At 36.1% G+C, this 20,601-nt stretch overlaps 1 protein-coding gene, 1 long non-coding RNA gene and 1 pseudogene across 2 annotated transcripts; all 3 read right to left on the bottom strand.

Moving 5' to 3' along the window:
* Positions 1–13,959: 13,959 nt before the first annotated feature.
* On the bottom strand, positions 13,960–14,544 carry LOC145961789 (uncharacterized). Its single transcript, XM_083082255.1, has one exon. The coding sequence runs from the start codon at positions 14,542–14,544 to the stop codon at positions 13,960–13,962; it is 585 nt and encodes a 194-aa protein (XP_082938381.1).
* Positions 14,545–15,372: 828 nt separating this feature from the next.
* Positions 15,373–16,370, bottom strand: LOC145961790 (uncharacterized; annotated as a pseudogene).
* Positions 16,371–19,537: 3,167 nt separating this feature from the next.
* On the bottom strand, positions 19,538–20,464 carry LOC145961769 (uncharacterized). The gene is made up of 2 exons (XR_014435700.1): positions 20,120–20,464; positions 19,538–20,012 (listed from the first exon to the last, which is right to left on the bottom strand). It is a non-coding gene; the product is annotated as an uncharacterized LOC145961769 (long non-coding RNA).
* Between the last annotated feature and the right edge of the window lie 137 nt (positions 20,465–20,601).

Raw genomic sequence — 20,601 nt, forward strand, 5'->3', positions numbered from 1 at the left:
CCCGATTTTCGCCGGTTTCTTCTAAGAAAACCCTGTTCAGCTCTGTCGCAGAGTCTTTTTATTATTTTCCTATCAGGATGGCGTCTGTCTGGAAATCTTTCAGCATAAAGCCTTTCTGCTGCCGAGTAATTATTCCTGGCCTCACCCAAAATGCGAATCATGTCCACAATTTCATTTGGTGGATAAGCAGCCATAATTATAAAGAAAAAAAGCGCCAAAATACCAAAAATTCCTGTCTTATCAAAAAAAAATCAATGGATAATAATATGCGTCTGTCTGAGACTTCGCCAAAATACCGAAAGTTGCCCAAGTAAGAAATTTGAAACAAGCCTCTTGATATTTGTTTCATTAAAAGAATTGACAATTGCACTTTCACAATTGTTACAGTTCATTGATTATCAGGCAATACAGGATCTCGCCTTGACTGGCTGGATCATGCTCGGATCTTGCCTTGACTGGCTGGATCATGCTCGGATCTTGCCTTGACTGGCTGGATCATGTAAGATAATACTATCGGAAAGTGAATGTTTTACGAAATATTTTGTATTTTTATCAAAATTTTGTAAATTTGGAGCTTTATAACTCGAAAAGTACTTCACGAAAAAACATTTGATTATAGTGTTTTGGAAAGCTCTCGAGGTCAGCTACAAGAATATGTAATAAAAAATAGGGGGTACCATTTAAAAAAATTGAGGTAACCTTCACGTGACCTTCAAATGACTCTTCAAGATCAAATCAATGGTACCATCTTATGGTCCCCTCGAAACCATACAAAACATGTCTGAACCATTTTTCTCTAAAATAAAAAATGAGAGATATTTGGGTTGGACACTTAAAATGGGACACCCTGTGTATATATATATATATATATATATATATATATATATATATATATATCTTTAACTATCATATTGTTTACAAATGAGCAAGTTTTGCGCTAAAGGATGCTTAAAATAACCTTATTGATGATGTTATGTCCAGACCCTTGAATGGATGGGCCATATGGAAGGACGCAACTTACTTACCCCGTGACACACTTTATTCGGGCGTGTGTATGGATCGAGTCGAACGAATGTGAAGGGCCTGACACAGGTCAGCGACCGAAGGTCTTTTTAACGCTGCGTTTTTAAGTCTATTCTTTCGATGGTCCCTTTTCGGTAAAGGAATTTAATCCTTGTTACGCGGGATGGGACCTAATACGATCTCAGGATTTTGGGAAGAGAACGGGTTAAATAATTAAATTATACATTTAATTAAAAATACATATATTATAAAAAAAAATAAAGAAAGAAAAATACATCTTAGCAGTTGTAGCTATGCGTAAGTGGATATCTGTGCGTGTATGTATATATTCTCGCGGGTGTTACAATCGTTCGGAGGTCATCAGTCAGAATATGCAGGGAAGAATTTACGAATTTAAGAATTAAATTCTGACTGGTTAATACAATATACACATAATTATTATAATATAAGAAATAAACAAAATAAAAAGTGAATGTATAATAAAAATATGAATAACGCTTACTCATTAAGGGAAGTATAGAATTGTCGCTTGAGCATATGTGTTATAGTTAGAATTAAAATTTTCTAAATTCGCTGAAACAGTTCTAAATTAAAATACAATAATAAAATTAAGATAAGAGATTCGCCAAGTCTAAGTTCGAAAATTATTTATCTATTTCAACAAAATTATTTATCTATTTCTCCCAAAAGTAATGATAATTCAAAGGAAAATAATATAAAAAGAAAAAAAAAAGATAATAATATTAATAATAATCTAAGGATGGGAAATTCAAAAGAAACGAAAGGGAGTAAAGAAAAAAACAGAAATGGAAAGATATATATAAAGAAGGGCTGAAACGAGATATAAAGATAGAAAATAATATAAATTCTCGCTAAATAAATCAGAAAGAGCTAATAAAGAGAAATAAGGAATTGTTCGCGAATCACCTTACGGAGATTCCCGGCGAACAGGGAATTGTTCGCGAATCGCCTTGCGGAGATTCCCGGCGAACAGGGAATTGTTCGCGAATCGCCTTACGGAGATTCCCGGCGAACAGAAAATTGTTCGCGAATCGCCTTGCGGAGATTCCCGGCGAACAGGGAATTGTTCACGAATCGCCTTACGGAGATTCCCGGCGAACAGGGAATTGTTCGCGAATCGCCTTACGGAGATTCCCGGCGAACAGGGAATTGTTCGCGAATCGTCTTGCGGAGATTCCAGGCGAATTGGGAAGAACAAGGAATGAGACTAGAGCAGAGGTGAGACAAGGATTGATAGTAATTAGTAAAAATTTAATGGTTATTAAACCATTTAAAATTATTTGTCAGACATAGATTTTAAATTGTGAGATAGTAAGATATGAGAAAGGGAGAAAATAAAAATTACTCTATTTTACTCACAACTCGTTGACATCACAAAAATGAGTGCGTTGATAAAATTGCAATGGCTGAGGTCGGAGGTTTATAACATGAAGAGCTGGGTAATGGAGTTGTTCATCAGAAAATTCACACGATGCACAATTCAATGTTAACAAAATCATTTTCACTGTGATATAAAACAGATTAATAACTCAATTGCATAATGCGAGAAAAAAGGATCCTAGAGGCTATATAATTTTAAAATTGAATGACTGAATCTTGACTGGAACTGTGAACTGAACTGTCAACTGCACTGCTGCTCGTCGGAAGAATTAGCGTACTAAACTGTCAACTGGAGTGTTAATAGCGCACCGTCGCGCCTTGCGCTTGCATTTTAAAGTTATTACTCCTCCTCCTTACTGGATGGTGGGAATGTTTTTTATTAATTTTAATACTCCCTTCTTAAGGACAAGGAGAATTTTGGGAGGAGAAGCGTTTCTTAAGATTTTTATTGATTAAGCCCTTTGGCTCGAGACTTAGCTCCATCCAGTAGAGAATGGGAGTAAGTTGATTAGCTTCGTTGATCGTTCTTGATGATTTAACGATTCGGAGAACGCTTGAGGGTGGCCTGTCGAACGAGCGCACGTGCACTATCAATTTCAAGAATATTGCTGTATGTTTAGATTTTGACAATCTTCCCGAGAACCAGATCTTTGTTTTAAAAATTCTTTAGATAGAGAGGCTTCGAACATAAAGCCGTACCAATAGATACGGGACAGTTGGAATTTCTTATAACAACTTTTTGTCTTATAATTCACGAATTTATTTAGAGTTCCATTAACGCTATCTCGACTGGCCATTCTCAGTATTAGATTTGTTAGGTTTAAATGGTTATATACGCGGGTTAGGTTGCGTTTTTCTATGTGCTATCATTATTCTGAAGAAGGATCGTTTTGTGTTTCAAATGCAAGCCGATCCTTGATTTTTTTCTTCCACGATATCGTTTCGAAGAAAGAAAAGAATCGTGGAATCCACCGGACGTAACAATGATATATAATCCAAGAAATGTTACAAAAGCCTCAGCTAAGCAAGCGTCAGTTGACAACCAAAGTAGATTTTCAAAATAAAAATATTCCTAACATCAATTTGCTATCAGGAGCCGCTCTGCCCCAATAATTAATAAGATAGCTGGCCACTCTTTTGGTGTGTCGGAGGAGGATGAGACACTTATTCGCGCGGCAAACTTTACAAAAAAATTCCTACGGGAAAATCTCAACGTTATTTTTACAAGAGCGGATAAGGGAAATGTCACGGTTGCCCTTGACAGGGAGATTTATTTAAAAAAGATGACAGATATGTTTAGTGACGAAAGCACCTATTTGATTTTAAGTAAAAATCCGATTAGAAAAATGATTAATGGTCTCCATGAGTTGCTAGTAAGATGGAAAAATCATAACTACATTTCCGATATGACTTACAAGCGTTTGAACTGCACTGATAGTGTGTTACCAAGAGCCTATGGATTACCAAAAATTCATAAGTCGAACTGCCCATTTAGGGTGATTGTCTCCTCAATCAACACTTTCCTATACCAATTAGCTGCATTTTTACATAACATCATCTATGACGCTATCCCCAGGGCACATAGTCATGTTATATAGCTTTGAATTAGTCAAAAAACTATCAGGTGTACAGTTAAATGACCACTTTAAATTACTATCATTGGATGTTGTTTCTCTCTTTACTAACATCCCATTAGATTTAGCATTGGATAGCGTCTCAGAGAGATGGTGTTTAATAAAAGAAAAGTGCAGCATTCCCCGCGACGAATTCTTGACTGCAGTTCGGTTTATATTAAATTCTACTTTCTTCACTTTTAATGAAAAAATATACCAACAAACATTCGGAACTCCCATGGGCTCTCCCCTATCCCCCATCATTGCCGATATCACTCTGCAAAATTTGGAAAATAAAGCAATTGGACGAGTTCCCTTCAATCTACCATTCCATTATAGGTATGTGGATGATATAGCTTTGGCGGCTCCCTCTTCTATGTTCAATGAGGTCTTGGGTATCTTCAACTCTTTTCACCCAAGGCTTCAGTTCACATTGGAGGAGAGAGTTGATAATAAACTTAATTTTCTTGATGTTACGATAATCGTGAACAATAATTTAATCGAATTCGATTGGTATCACAAACCTACTTTTTCCGGGAGATATCTAAATTATAAGTCGAATCATCCACTATGCCATAAGAGAGGAACAATCGTAGGATTGGGGAATCGTGCCTTTTTATTATCGCATCCTGACCGATTTTATTTCTTCATCCTTGCCCGTCGTAGCGGTAACTTGAGGCTGAGTTACTGCTGGGCTTTGTCGTTTTCCGAACGCATTGGACAATTTTTGTTCTTGTAGCCTACGGTTCTGCAGATAAAGCATATGACCGGCGTTTCCGCCGTGCACGATCGAGCAAAATGTCCGATTACACCGCAATTATAACAAAATACTTTTGTCGGATCTGGAACAAATTTGGTTTGAGATGTTTTCGTTTTCCCGTCGGGAGCAGATGTCGATGTCTTCGTGTCTTTCTCGAAACGAGCTAAGTTGCGTTCGAGTCTTTGTTTCGTCAGCGATTTGGAATTATTTAATTTTTTATTAGCCGTGTTTGATTGTTTAATAGCATTTAAATTGGCTGGTTGTTCGTCACTATCTTCGTCCTCCGTCGGCTGTACTGTGTCGTCTTCGTCAGTAACCCCTTGTAGATTTTTTAACTCGGTTCTACCAGCTCTGCCGCGTAGTTCTTTCTTTTTATCGAACGACTGTCGATAGAAATAACTCCGATCATTTACGTAATGGAGGAATTCGTCGTAATTATTGAACCGCAGATTTAATATCTCGCAAGCTAACCGTGGATTAAATTTTTTTAAGATGTGTCTTAATTGATCGTAGAATGATGGGGAATTCTGCATTTTGTTGAAAAGGATACTTACTCTACAAGCGTGTTCGGCCAATGTTTCGCTTTTCTCTAATTTCAAATTGCATACTTCTCGAAAAAGAACATAATCGTCTTTCCTTACCCTCCATTGAAAACGAAAAGCTTGCGCAAAATCTTCCCAAGTTGACCAACGTCTTTTGTTCATCAGATACCAATCTCTATATGGACCTTCAAAAATATTTGCCAAATAAGGAACAAATAAGTCCTTATGCATTCCGCTCAATCTTAATTGGTATTCTAGCATTGCCAAAAATCGTTCGGGATCTTTCTCTGTTTTTGGGAACGTGATTTTCCAATCGCTAACAACTCGTCCAAATTTTATTACCGAATTGAAATTTCGATCATATGACGAGGAGTGAAAATCGTTTCGTCTGTGATTATTCCGATTTGTCAAAGGAGAGTGTCTGTCGTATTGATTTCGCGAGCGCGCGTAACGTCGTGTATCGTCGTCACTGTCGCTTGATTGATTATCTCGCCAGATAAATTCTCCTCTATTGAGTGATATTGTTCGATTTTGACCTCTCGATCGATAATACAGGCCGTTGTTACTGCTTCGGACTGGTTCCCTTTCTCTTTGTTCACGCGTTTCCCTGTTTCTATTCAAACTAAACCTACTTATTCGATCCATATCAGAACGCGAATTAAAATTTTCAAAATCATTTACTTCCTGAAAACGGATTCTGCGAGACCCTCCTGCAGCTAATCTTACCGGATTTTTTCGATTTACTCTCGATTCGCTTCGTTGCCTTGTCTCTGTCGACCTTGGCAATTCGAAATTAATCCATTTGTTTTGTTGCCTGGTTCCAGACGACCTAGGCGACTCACTATTATTTAATTCTACTGATTCGACAATTGTATCATTATCCCGATGATACGGAACAAAAGCCCCCGAGGGATTCAAAAATCTTTCTCATGATAGCCTATTTGACAATGGTACAAAATTATTCTCACAATTATTCCCAAAATTTGACACCTCAATATTTTCTAATGCGTTACCTCTCGTAGCTCCTCCTTCAGACGTAGAGCAGGGCCGCGAAGGATTTTCTAAATTTACTCTATTTGTCGATTGACCGTCTCTTCTGCCTCGAGCAGTTGACACTTCAATCTCTACATTCTCAAAGTTTCTTGATCGATTGTCGTTTCTGCTTCGAGCGTTTGACAAATCGATCTCACTATCTCTAACATTGCTACTAGCGTATCTTGAATCAACGTCTCTTATACCTCGAGTATTTAACGTTTCTTTATTCGCTTTATTTTGACTCATAAATAAAGCAAAATTCTTTAATAACTCATCCATTTTGCCCTCGAGTGCCTCGACGCGTCTTAATCTCGTATCGACTGATTCTAATTTTCTTTTAATAGAATTCGAATTTTCTAACGGGATTTCAGTCATTCCATTCAACGATTGCCTATGTAATAGTTCTCCGGGGATAGGCGTAGCAGAACGCGAACCCCTTCCCCTCCCGATACCCGCCCGAACAGATACGGAGAGAGTATTCGGGATTTCATGTGGCAAATTTAAGTCTTGAGCGGGGGGAAGTGCCCCCCGTCAGCGTCCAGCGACTGAGCAGCGTCGGCAGGCCTGTTCCTACTTACCGTGTTCCCTCCTTCAGACGGGGTGGAGAGTGCCTCACCGTGAGGCAGGTCAGGGACTCTCACATTTGACGATGCTCTTGCATTTTCTGTATTTGACTTTGATCTGGTCATTCTTCCTGCGGGGAAAAGAACATAGTCTCCGAACTGCGTGTTTCATTCCATGAAAACTAATTTACTCAATTTTTACTAATTTTCCTTTAATTATCTTGCCAAGACACAATTTCCATTTTCAAAATTTAAGCTGAGGGATATTATTTGATTATTTTATCCGAATTTCATGGAATTCTACTGATTCCTATTCAAACTTTAGCAAAATATGACAAATTTTATTATTTAAATTTTCAAAATATCGTGAATCTTATTTATTTTAATTTCGCAAAATTGCGACAGCTTCAATGCATTTAATTTCGCAAAATTTTCGACAATTTTAACTTATTTTATTTCTTTGCAATAATTGCGAAAATATGTAATAAATACGATCAATAATAAATAATGACGTACACATAACATAATATCATAAATAATTTTATATAACAGAGCCAATAATCATTTTGGAATATTCACAATAATATCAAATAATTAAATTCGAAGCGATAGTAAGCATAGAAAAACAGTTGAAGAAAACAGCGTTACAAGCGATAGAATATTAAGCGCGTTACAAAGTTTGGGTGGTTGAAAATCCCTCGATAAAATGTATTGCACACGTTGGTAATGATACGGGCGTAATCCGTTACACGTAAAGCGTGATGTACCGCGTATCGCGAAAAACCAAATTCATGTTCCACAGGACGCACGCTAGTTCCAGGATTTTCATAAAATGCTTCGAGAATCCTTTCTTCATCTCGTACACGAAGACACACTGCTGGACCGCTTATCCCGATATTATGCACGATACTCAGTTTCACATAATTATTAAACAACACGTAAAACTGTACGTCCGTAGTATAGGTTTACAGTGGGACGACTCTCGTCGCCGCGCGCTTCTACTCACGCAGATTGGCGATATTCTTTATTTAATTTTTCGTTAATTATTGCGCATATCACAAAACAGTACAAGTCCTTCCTTCTTAATTTGAGCCAATCTACCTCCTTACTTCGCGTGGGCTAAAATTTCCATGACTCCCTCTGTATATATATGCTCGAAATACAAAAGATCTTCTCGACACTTTATTCTCTATACTGGTTGACAAATTTTACAAATTTTTCCAACTTTGCCCCACGTTGGACGAAATGAGACAGTCACTTTTTTCAAGTGGCTTCACCTATCGCGGCCTGGGTCCGTAGGCTGGTAGGGCTCTGAGTTACGACTATCATTCAAGTTTATTCTTATTAAATAATTTAATTGGGCGCCAGCTAGCTTTAAAAAGACTAGCGACTCTCTGGATTTTATCGCACATAATAAGAACAACTGCATGAGACAAATCGTAAGGTGGGTACAGTTGACGACCCGAGGAAAGGCGTGCAAAATAAATGAAGCAGTGCTAGAGTAAGAAAATACGAATTCATATAATTCGACTCACGTTTGATACGACGAACACAATTCACTCTTTGTCGTTGTACGCTCAGGCTGACCCCGACTTTCGATCTTTATATCACAATTCACTTGTATAATATGGAATTTGACAAAATGCTTTAAGTTCTTTATACAACAATTTGACGAACAACACGAATCTTTTATACCGGATCATTGACAATCCCAGGTAGAACATGAAACTCATAATGACATCATTATGACATCATCATGATTTTATTTATCACTTAAAAGTTACCTAAACAAAAATGATTAAAAAAATGAGTTAAAGATGACAAAAAGAATCATAAATTTTTAAGTTCAATAATCGCATTATATAATTTTAAAAAGATTATGTTGCTAAATATAATTAAAATATACATGAATAATTAAATAAACAAGTAATTGCGTAATATACTTATTTATATATATATATATATATATATATATATATATATATATAAATAAGTCACCAAAACATTGCCAAAAGTATATCAAATGAGATCATTATGATTTTTCTATGACTTAAAAATGACATTTAGATGACGTCATAATGATGTCATTATGAGTTTCATGTTCTACCTGGGAAATACCGTGATAATCTTTTACGCTGTAATTTACAATTTCTTTTTTACGAGGCGACAGGACTCCGCGAGGGCTGACTTCTTTTACAATTCAATCTAATTGCTAGGGCCTCGAGACAAAAAGTGATTCCTTGATCGTCGCGCTAGGCGATCGATCTCTTCCCCCGCTAAGGGGATTTTAGCTGACGAAATCAATATTCTGATGCGTCCGCGTCAGCCGTCGCGTGTCTCTCTCCGGGGCTCTGGCCCTTTTCTCTCTCGGCGGATCGATATACTGGGTGTTAAAAAAGTCTGGACACGGTCGAATATCTCGATGAAGAAGAGTTTTACTAGAAAGTGTTTCAGACAAAATGGAACAAATGGACAAATATGGAATTGTTAATTGCAAATTACATATGTTTTCTTAAAAACAACTATGTTTTTTCTTTACACCAATTGATTCCTCTCATTATTTTGTACATAAAAGTATTAAGGTAAGATAATCGAAAAATGAATATTTTACAAGATATTTTACAGTTTATGTAAAATTAAGAAATTATTTCAAGCCTCATAACTCGAAAAGTACTTAATGGAAAAATATTTAATTATAGTGTTTTGGAAAGCTCTCGAGGAAGGCTACAAGAATATGCAAAAGTATATAGGGTGTCCCATTAAAAAGTTGGAGGTGACCTTCACGTGATCTTCAAACAACTTGTCAAGGTCAAACCAATGAAACCATCTTATGGCTCCTCTTCAACCATACAACTTTTGTTTGAAACACTTTCTAGTAAAACTCTTCCTTATTGAGATATTCGACCATGTCCAGACTTTTTTAACACCCAGTATATCCCGGCCGTAGTCGCTTCTCTATAATTTTAATTAAATTAATAATGTACCAAATAATTGACGGATAAGACAAATACACAATTTTCGCAATTAGCGCTCGAGGAGTCCCATCGAGCGTTGACGTCGAGGAAGGTTTCTATTTTCCTGTCACAGCTGATTTATATATACAAAATATCAAAAATATTTTAAGCACAATTGCTCGTGCTTAAATAATGACACTTATTAGAACCAATTACGCTACTAATTTGCTTCGCATTATTTCTCTTCACTCCGATATTCAAACAGAGAGAATTAGAAAACAGGAAAAAATTAATAAGATAATTTTGCTTAGAAAATATTCATCTTTCATTCAATATAAGATCTCTTGGAAGGAACTATTAAATATGTTTTATATAGGGGAGACCGGGGACAAAAGTAACAACGTCATGAAAGTAACAAGCCTCGTAATAAATAACACAATATGTTGAATAATTTGTACTATATAGTTAAACGCGTACGCCCCGATTCTCTTCCTTTTCAGTTAATTGTTGTAGAACGATCGAGTTGCACATGCAGGAATAAAATTAGTGTATTTGCATTATTCACCTAAGTATTTCTTGTTTTAGTTTTTTTGTATCTATGCCTAATTAAAGTGTATATATTAACGTAATTATTTGTCGGTGGATTCTTCTAAAATGTATTCATAAGTTTTTATAGTTGATTTGAACGTAATCGCGAATATCGGGATCGTAAATGAGCTGAGCCACTTATCTAAGCTTAAAAGGATATAATACTTTATTAACACTGCGTGTATACAAGGGGTCGATCTTCCTACTCGCGCGATCCTTTCGCAACTCCTCGTGCTCTCGCAACGACGCCGAGATTCTCACTGTCTCTTTACATCCCGGACCGAAAATGCCCGGGCGACCTATCTGTTCTATCTCTAACTCAAGTGCTCGGCTGTTTATTTCTAGAAAAATATTTCAAGTGCTCGGGCACATTTTCTACTATCCTTGCCAGGACATCCTCCCCCTTTTCGTGGGAACGAATATCTATAACTTATCGTAAAAGCTTAGTCTAAGATTGTACATATATCGAAATAGCTCAATACAGAAAAAATGAACTCAGGAAATTATACAAAGCAAAACGCTAAATATGTTCTTCTAACGCTTGATTTCAAAACGATCAGATTTCTTACTAACGCGTCCACTTTGTGTGGTTACAATCTTTAGATCGTCGACTTTCTCTTTATAAACAGATTGCTCCTTTCTAATACAATCAATTTTATCGCTAAGTTCTTTGGAGCTCGCTCGCCTGTCTAAATCTTTGATGAGGGTCTCAGACCTTCCTCGCTTTATTTCTAACGGATAGATTCTTTACACCGGCCTCTTAAACAAACCATTCTTGATTTTTAAAACAAACACTCTATCTTGACTGTCGCGGCCCGGAATTATTTTCACTACGCGTGCTAAGGGCCAATCTATGCGCTTGTGTGTGTTGTCGCCGACTAGAACGACGTTGCCGATTTCTATTTTCCGCGTTTCTTTCTTTTTTCCTTCCTTCAATAATAATTGACCTAAGTATTCCGTACGAAATCTTTTTCGAAGGTCTTCGATAATTTTCTGTCTGTGTTTGAGTTTCTTTTCTAATTTTGCCCGATATAGCATATCGCAGTCGGATACACCATATTCTCGATTTTCTTGAAGAAATACCGACGGTGACAATGGCTTAAGATCCTCGGGATCTTCTGAGATATACGTTAGAGGTCGAGTATTAATTATTGCTTCTGCATCACACAGAAATGTGTTTAAACTTGCGTATGAAAGACTCGCTTTTCCTAGTATCTTTCGCAATAGTGTTTTCAGAATTCCTATGAGTCTCTCCCACCAACCACCCCACCACGGTGCTGCTGGCGGATTAAAATACCATTCGATTTGTAATGCCTGTGTGCCGAACTGTGTTCAGCGATTTTTTCCCAGTCTAATTTGCTTAATGCGTTAGCGGCGCCCGTAAAATTAATCTCATTATCGCTATATAGGTATGGTACGTGGTCGTCCGCGTCTTGCTATAAATCTACGTAAGCATTCTATGAAACCCTAAATCGATAGTGTTGATGCTAACTCGAAATGTACCGCTCGGTACACGGCACAGGTAAAAATACAAATCCATCCCTTCCCCCCATCCCGCAAAAATAGTGGACCTGCAAAATCGATCCCAACTATCTCGAAAATTGTTGCGTCGCGAACGCGATGGGGAGATAAAGGAGGAACTTCGATTTTCATACGTTTCGTTTTCTGCCTCTTGCAGACTATACAATTGGCTATCATCGCTCTTATTATTTTTCGAAGAGAAATAATCCAAAATCTTTCCCGTAAATAATTGATAATAATCTGTGTTCCGGCATGGCCCATGGATTCATGAGTTTCTTTCACTAGCATATAAATTATGTCATGATTATTATCTAAAAGAATAGGACATAAAAAATTGAGATCATCGATTCGATTAAAAATCTTAGTCTTTAAGACGTATAAATCGTATTTATTCTTCATTATCTTAAAGGCAGATAATTTTTCTTTACCTTTTACAGTCGTAAACATTTGTCTTGTAGATATTTAAATAATCTAGTTTCTGCTGCTTTTATTTCCGCGAAAGTTAAGTATAATCTCTTTCGTTCTTTTTCAGATAAATATGCTTTTTTAGGCAATTCGTGCATATCAAGATCGTCGTTTAATTTCTTTCTTTTATCGATCTCTTTTTTCCTATTTAAAAGAAACCTATGCATCCATGCCAAAAAACGTATTAGCTTATTATAAGACGAAAAGTAATCATCGACTTTAAACGTAGTAGTTTCCGTGCTAATTGTATATACTAAAGCCGACTTTTTAATTTCTCTATTTATTTCTTCTTCGACAAAGTCGCCCTTTCCTTTGGGCCAATCTATATCTGGCTTATAAAGCCATGAGGAGCCTAAGCACTACTCAGATCGTACTAGCTGAGCGGGACTTCAACCACGCGACGGAATTTCCGCAAGAAATTTAAATCCTCGGGTACATATTTCCATTCCTCTTGTCTACTGAACTCGCGTATTTCTTTTATTCTGTTCCGAACGAACGTTCCCCATTGCATGTCGCGTTTGATCCACGCCAACACTGTAGTCGAGTCGGTCTAACTAAAACGTCGTTCTAGAACTCTTTCGCGTTAAAGACTTAATAACAGAGGTTGTAAGTCTGACCGCCATCAATTCGAGACGCGGAATTGTAGCTTTTTCGGGAGCTATGCGAGATCTCGCACTCAAAAAGTATAACGTTTACTGCGCTCTCATATTCCATTCTCGCGAAAACAGCTGCTGCATAAGCCGAATCGCTGGCGTCGCAAAACGACGTATGTAATGTTAAATCATCCCTGCCGAGTTTTCGCGGGATGTCGATTCGATTCGATAAAGGTTCTCGTTTACCCAGTTCACGAATTTACTTGCTTGATTATCCGCGACCTTTGTGTCCCAATCTTTCTTTTCCGTCCATAATTCTTTAAGCAATAATTTAGGCAACAACGATATGGAACACGTAAAGCCGATAGGATCGAAAATTTTGTGCGTTGCGGACAAAATTATTCTTTTCGTTATAACGCTTGAAATATTCAAATTTAACACTGACGGATTGACCGAAATAGTGTCTTTGTTTTTGTTCCATAAAATTCCCAAAACGAGTGTTGTTTCGCTAGCTCTCGAATCATGTGAACTTTCCCAGCCACGAAGTTCGAAACCGCCCGTTTTCATTATCGTCGTGAATTCTGATATAAACGTTCTTCATTCTTCTTCCGAATCTACACTCGTGACATAATTGTCGACATAGAACGATTCTCTTAATTTTTCCGCTGATTTTTTATTCGCGTCAATGTTTGTTAAGAACGTCGATAAATGGAGTTGAATGATCGCTGCTAATATAAATGGGCTGCAGGCTAGACCGAATACTACTCGACAATGACGGGAAACTATCCTTTTACTGCCTACGATCCAAAAGAAACGGAGATAATCCCGGTCCGCCTTGTTTACAATTATCTGTAAAAACGCTTTCTTTATATCAGACACACACTACTCCGATCTCTCTTTCTCAAAATCTATTCAAAGACGAAGGTACTAACTCAATTAAGTTAGGGCCCTTTTTGAGGCATTGATTTAAAGACGGATATCCTCTCTTAGAAGCAGAAGCGTCAAACACCGGTCTTATTTTAGTCGTACTATTCAATTTTATCATTAGGCGATGCGGTAAATAATGGCCTAAATTGTCAATTTCATCGTCAGGTACTTTTTCAATAATCCCTTCCGACAGCCATTCCTTGAAAACATTATCATACGCTTCTAATAAATTTTTTGAAGCAAGTTTATCCAGACATCTTTCAAATTTATTGCACGCTATATCGTAATTGCTGGAAACAAGCTCATGACTTTCCGTCCACGGTAATCGAACTTCATATCGACCGTCCGCGTTCAATTTAGCCGTCTCTATCAAAAACTTCCGCGTTTGTTCGTCTCTCGCTGCTTTATCCGCTTTCTCGATCGAATCTGTGATACCGATAGCATCTAGACGCCACAAATCGCATAGATTGGCCTCCTGCACGAACATTGTCGTTATCATTACCATCGCGTCAGATCTCGTGGATTCTTTCTCGTGGATAATTTGCCTAACACCGTCCATCCTAGACGTGTCTCGATAGCCGTTAATCCATTCTTTAAATCGCATTTCCTACCAGTTAATAATTTACCGGCTACATCCGCACCGATTAGCACTTCTATAGAATCACTTTTACCTCCGATATCCGTTAGATTAATATTCTTTGCTTGTAATTCATCGACCCATGCATCTCGCTTAATACTCGCGATCGGAGCGCAAATAATATCCCGGTTCATGGCCGAGAAATTGCACGCGTACGATTCATCTAAATTCTGAATGTGTATCTTAAACATATTGTGAATTTCGCTTCCCGATTTGATTCCGCCGAACAGCGAATGTGAAACTTTTAATTCACCAAGCGAAACGTAACCTAATTCTCTCGCAATATCTGTGCGGATATACGAACGTTGTGACGCCGTATCAAAAATTGCACTTACAATTTTCTCTCGCGTTTGAGAACACAATTTTATTCGAAGAGTTTGTAAACAAACATCCGGCGTCTCGCAAAATGAAGCTAGGTTCTGATCATCGACAATCTTTTCGTTATCGTTCGACTTATTTACAGAAACGCTCGGTTTAATTACGGAATTGTTCTCCTTGCGAACTATACTCGGACACATTAATAGAACGTACTGTCTCGATCACCAATCGCATTTTACTTTAGCTTTACATTTTTATGAAATATGTCCGCGTTTTAGACAATTAAAGCAACAGCCTTCTTTCTTAACAATGTCTTTTTGTTCATTTAATATTAATTTACGCGCGGATTCGCAGTTTAGACTATCGTGATTTAACTTACAGAAAATGCACTCTAGCCTCCATTGGTCCTTTGCCACGAGAAGCACACTAGCACTAGCTGCCTCCTTCCGCCGTCGATTCTGTTTTACCTTTCAGCTTCTTCATTTTCTCTTGTTCCGTCGATAAACCGAAGCCTGTCAATGCCATGTCGATGCGCTCCTGGCTTTCCATTTCCAACTGCAGGAATCTAAGAAGTTTTGTGAGTCGATCTATTGTTTCACGTTGTCCGTTTGTTTCCATCGTTTTCCGTTGTCCACTGTGTTGCCATGCTCGAAGAACCTCTTCTGAGAGAGACGACTTGACGAGCGGGTACAGCATAGCGGCACAATTGTTCGTCGTCACGCCAATGAACGAATGTAGCACTTGAGCTTATCGTATAGGCTCGTAAGGGACAACTTCTTATTTCCCTTTACTGCGTTTTGCAACACGAGACCTAGTAGTTCGCGCACGTAAAATTCCACAATGATATTGTCTCGTCCAAAACGATTTTTTAGGCTCGAAATTGCTTTTTTATAATTTTCCCCCGTAGGCGGGAAACTTCGCACGAGCTCGTTCGCGCGCGAATTCGGTATCATTTCTTGTTGTAGATATTGCATTTTATCTTCTTCACTAATTGAAGGATCTTCGCTTATCTTCTTAAACTGGCTTCAAAGAGGAAGCCAATCTTTAATATTACCGCCAAATTTTGATAATTTTAACTTAGGAAGCTTCGACGTTTTCAGGGTGTTCGTCGAGACCATTCTCGATATGTTGTCCGACGTCGATGGCGTTATCTTAGATATTTTCATTTTCGCTGTTAGGTACTGAATTTTGTATACATCGCCCGATTCTAACTCTCTGTTGATATCAGTCTCGTCCGCCTCTGATTCGAACAGTGTTTCGTTATATGCAGAATGTACTGCATCCAGCTCAGTCATTTTCGTTTCAAGGAATTGCAACGCCACTATCTTTTCTTCTCTTGAGCAGTCGCTCTCTAATCTTGTTGAGAACGCAGTGAGAGCCTTTGTAAAGGCTATACGAAGCGCCTTTCTTCGTTTCTTTAGGGCATCCATCTTCACGGCGTCGACACAACAAAGATTCAAATTCTAATTCCCGATTTCGCGAACAAATTGTCCTGTCACGGTCGCCAGTTGTTATGAACGTAATCGCGAATATCGGGATTGTAAATGAGCTGAGCCACTTCTCTGAGCTTAAAAGGATATAATACTTTATTAACTGCGTGTATACAAGGGGTCGATCTTTCTACTCGCGCGATCCTTCTGCAACTCCTCGTGCTCTCGCAACGACGCCGAGATTCTCACTGCCTCTTGACATCGCGGACCGAAAACGCCCGAGCACTTATCTGTTTATATCTATCTCAAGTGCTCGGGTGGTCTATCTATTTACTTAATCAAAAATATTCAAGTGCTCGGGCACACTTTCTACTATTCTTGCCAGGACAATTTTAGTACAACAGTACGTGCTAACAATCTATCACTTAAATCATCACTTTTTATCTTTAATTTTGATCTAACAAGGAAAGGCACGAAAGTGTCCCCTTCCGATTTTGATGAGCTTTTAATATGTTGTTTTCTAGACAAAAATAAGGGACACGTATTCTTTTATACGTGCCCATACGCGTGTCTAGGGGGTAAAACACCTCTTTGAAAAAAATCTGTTTTTTCCTTTCGAGATGAATATTTCAGAATCTATAAGAGATAGAAAAAAATTTTCAAATTAAAAGATAAATGGCTTCAAGAGTACTTTACAATAATAACAAAAAAAATTTTTAGTCTTTTAATTTTTCAAAATACCCCCACCACTAAATATATTTTTTTTTAATTGTGAAATTTCATTATCACCAAGTGAAAGGTTATTTTTTTGCGAATCCAACCATATATGATTAAGTTATGTTTCGAAAAGTTATTTTCCAGAATTAATTATAAACCTCTCTGTAATACGCTATTCGTGTCCGTCTATGCGCTCGATTTTTCGCGCAACACATCCTGTTTTTCCATCATAAAAGATAACTAACACGGATACATTTATCTATATAATTATGTTTTTTTCGCGTGCATAGTTAGAATAACATTGATAAACATTAGAATAACATTAAAACGTTAAATATAAATAAGCTCAAAATGTATGCATGAAATGACGCACGAGACTCTAAACTTGTTTAATTTAAGATGGCACAAGATGAAATAATAATAATAATAATAATAATAATAATAATAATAATAATAAATTATTAATTTTTGTAATAATAATAACACTTATGTAAATAATATTATAAAAGAAGTAATATATATGAAAATTTTGTAATTGTAACATACAATTTTATAAAGATCATCAATAAGAGAGGAGGAGAAAGGATAAGATAAAAGAAGGTGTAAATATATATCCATTTATTAAATCATATATAAATATATAATGCTGTTTATTAAATAGACAAATAAGAAATTTTATAACATAATTGTATAATTCAATTGCACAATATAAATGTGTAAATGCATTTGATATAATTATGTACATAAATAAAATTATGGTTTAAAATTGTTACAAAGATGGTGGATGAAAAAAATGTTTTAAACATAACGTTTTCTTACACCATATATATGATATACAGGATGTTCCATCTTAACTTTCACACTCGAATATCCCGAAACCATGGCGGTTTCGGTGAAAATGTTTTAAACAAAAGTTGTATGGTTTTAAGGGGGCCATAAGATGGTGTCATTGGTTTTACCTTGAAAAGTCGTTTGAAGGTCACGTAAACTTCACCTCCAACTTTTTAAATGGGACGTCCTATATACTTTTGCATATTCTTGTAGCTTGCCTCGAGAGCTTTCCAAAACACTATAATAAAGTATTTCTTCATTGAGTACTTTTCGAGTTATGAGGCTTGAAATAATTTCTTAATTTTACATAAACCATAAGATATCTAGTAAAATATTCATTTTTCGATTATCTTACCTTAATACTTTTAAGTACAAAATAATGAGAGGAATCAATTGGTGTAAAAAAACACATAGTTGTTTCGAAGAAAAAATATGTAATTTGCAATTATAAATTACATATTTTTTCTTCGAAACAACTTTAACAAAAAACAAATTCTAATATAAAAGTTTTGCACATATTAATCTTATATTTTGATTAAATAATTTAACAAATTATAATTTCATAACATAACATAATAAATTTCAATTTTGATATATAATTTTGATATATAAATAATGTAATAAACATTGCACATGTATCTACAAAACAATTAAATCAAAATAACCAAGAATATATAAGAAAAATTACGTGTTCTTTTCGGGATCTGCGAGATGTCGATTTAAATTATGTCGGGCATTTTCTATGCATATGCGACCATCAAGATTACCATTTCGCAGCCTCCATTCTTAAACTCTTTGTAAGATCGTGTTCATTAGAAACTTCATCGTATTTTAGTTTATCAAGCAAATCGTATAGTAAGTTTAGCATTTTCCCCTAAATATATAAATATATATATATATATATATTTATATGTATTTATATTGTTACTTGATATAAATTTTATATTTTTCGATTCTTGCATTATATTTTGCCATACCGAAAGATATCTTGCGCAAATGTATTTTACATGGTTTTATATATTAAGAACGTTTTGTCTTGGTAAACAACTCTAAATTTCTTTTTATAAAGATATCTATTAGCTATACTTATATTGTATACGTATTTACGCAAATTTGAATTTTTCTTACGTGCACATTCACATATGCTTAACACATGCACACATGTCCATATCAAAATATACATACAAAAATGCATATTTTGTAGACATATAGACATACATGTAGACATTTAGACATTATATGTATAATATAATTTAATAACTTTTTAACTGTTTGTGTGTATATTAAACACACAAATAACTAATGTACATATACGTTTCCTACCAATTTTCTACCTAAAAATTAATGATATTTAAATCGTCATTATGAATATCATGTTGTGATTAAAAATGGTAACAATTTTCATATTTTTCTCTATTTTCCTCTGCACTTTTTATAATTATTACATACTCTCTCTATTCGAATATTAATTTACTAATAGATACTTATCATTCATCCAAAATATATTTAAAAATCGTAATCAAATTTTTTTATCTAATAAAAAATTAGTTAAAAGGCTACAAGGACCAACGCAATGGTGGAAATATGCAAAAAATAATAAAACGGTTATTACAATAAAATAACCATATGAAAATGTTTATTTAATTTGAACATGACAAACGCCGCGTTTCAATCCAATTCGGATCCTTTTCAATGTCGACTAACAAAGTGAATAATAAACATTAAGATAAAATTAAAATTAACGGTCATAGGAGAAATGTAAATAAGTTTCGGAACAACGCAAAGTCAAAAAAAGTCAAAAAATCGGAAGCAAATATATGTACAATAACGGAAAATTTAAACCGTCAATCACAAAAAAGGAAAGAACGCATCGCATTAACGTATCGCCACAGAAAACCCGAAAGCTCGTACCGCATACCACCAGTATACCGTTAAAAACGAGATGATCCTCTCCAAAAAAGCCGGAAGGAAAACCCATATACAGGTCCATGACCATTTCCAAAAGAAAAAACAGTCAAAGATGCATAAATCGATGACCAGTTGGAAACTTGATGGTCCAAATATGTGCGAGTAAAAGCTTAAAAATATGACACTCTAAAAAAGAAAAACAAGACAGAGCAATAATTTAACAAACAATCCGGAAACTTAAGAGAATCCTTCATATAAAGCAAGAGTAAAGTTAATATAATAAAATCACATACCGGTCTCTAAATTTGAAAGTGATCTCAAATCAAAAAATCGAACACAAAGGGAGAGCAAGTTAAGCACAACTTAACGTTCCAATCAACAGAACCGAACTGAGGCACATGGGGATCACATATAGCCAAGAACGCGAAACATCAAAAAGAGGGGGGGGGGGAGAGAGAGAGAAGGGAAAGGAAGGAGAGGAACAAAACGTCACAGAAGGAAAGAAGACAGAACGAAGGAAAAATTTCAAATAATCACTGCGAACATTTTTTTATAATGGGCAAATACATCTTATCCAAGAATTCGGTATCGCTCTGAATGTTAAGGCCATGGTTCTGACCAGAGATATGTAACATCTCAGCAATTAACCTCTTTTTATATCTAGGTTCCTCCTCCAAAATGGAAACATTCTCCCAATCAAACTCATGTCCGTTCAATCTATGAAGAGACACAACTGAGAGAGAACCAGAAGATTTATTGATATCAGAACGATGTT

This window comes from Camponotus vicinus, unplaced genomic scaffold, assembly GCF_025532165.1.
Source record: "Camponotus vicinus isolate PSW18456_S1 unplaced genomic scaffold, iyCamVici1.0 SCAF_11, whole genome shotgun sequence".
Lineage (NCBI taxonomy): Eukaryota > Metazoa > Arthropoda > Insecta > Hymenoptera > Formicidae > Camponotus > Camponotus vicinus.

Coding starts and splice junctions, on each gene's coding strand:
- LOC145961789 (XM_083082255.1), bottom strand. CDS start 14,544: ATGGACGGTGTTAGGCAAATTATCCACGAGAAAGAATCCACGAGATCT.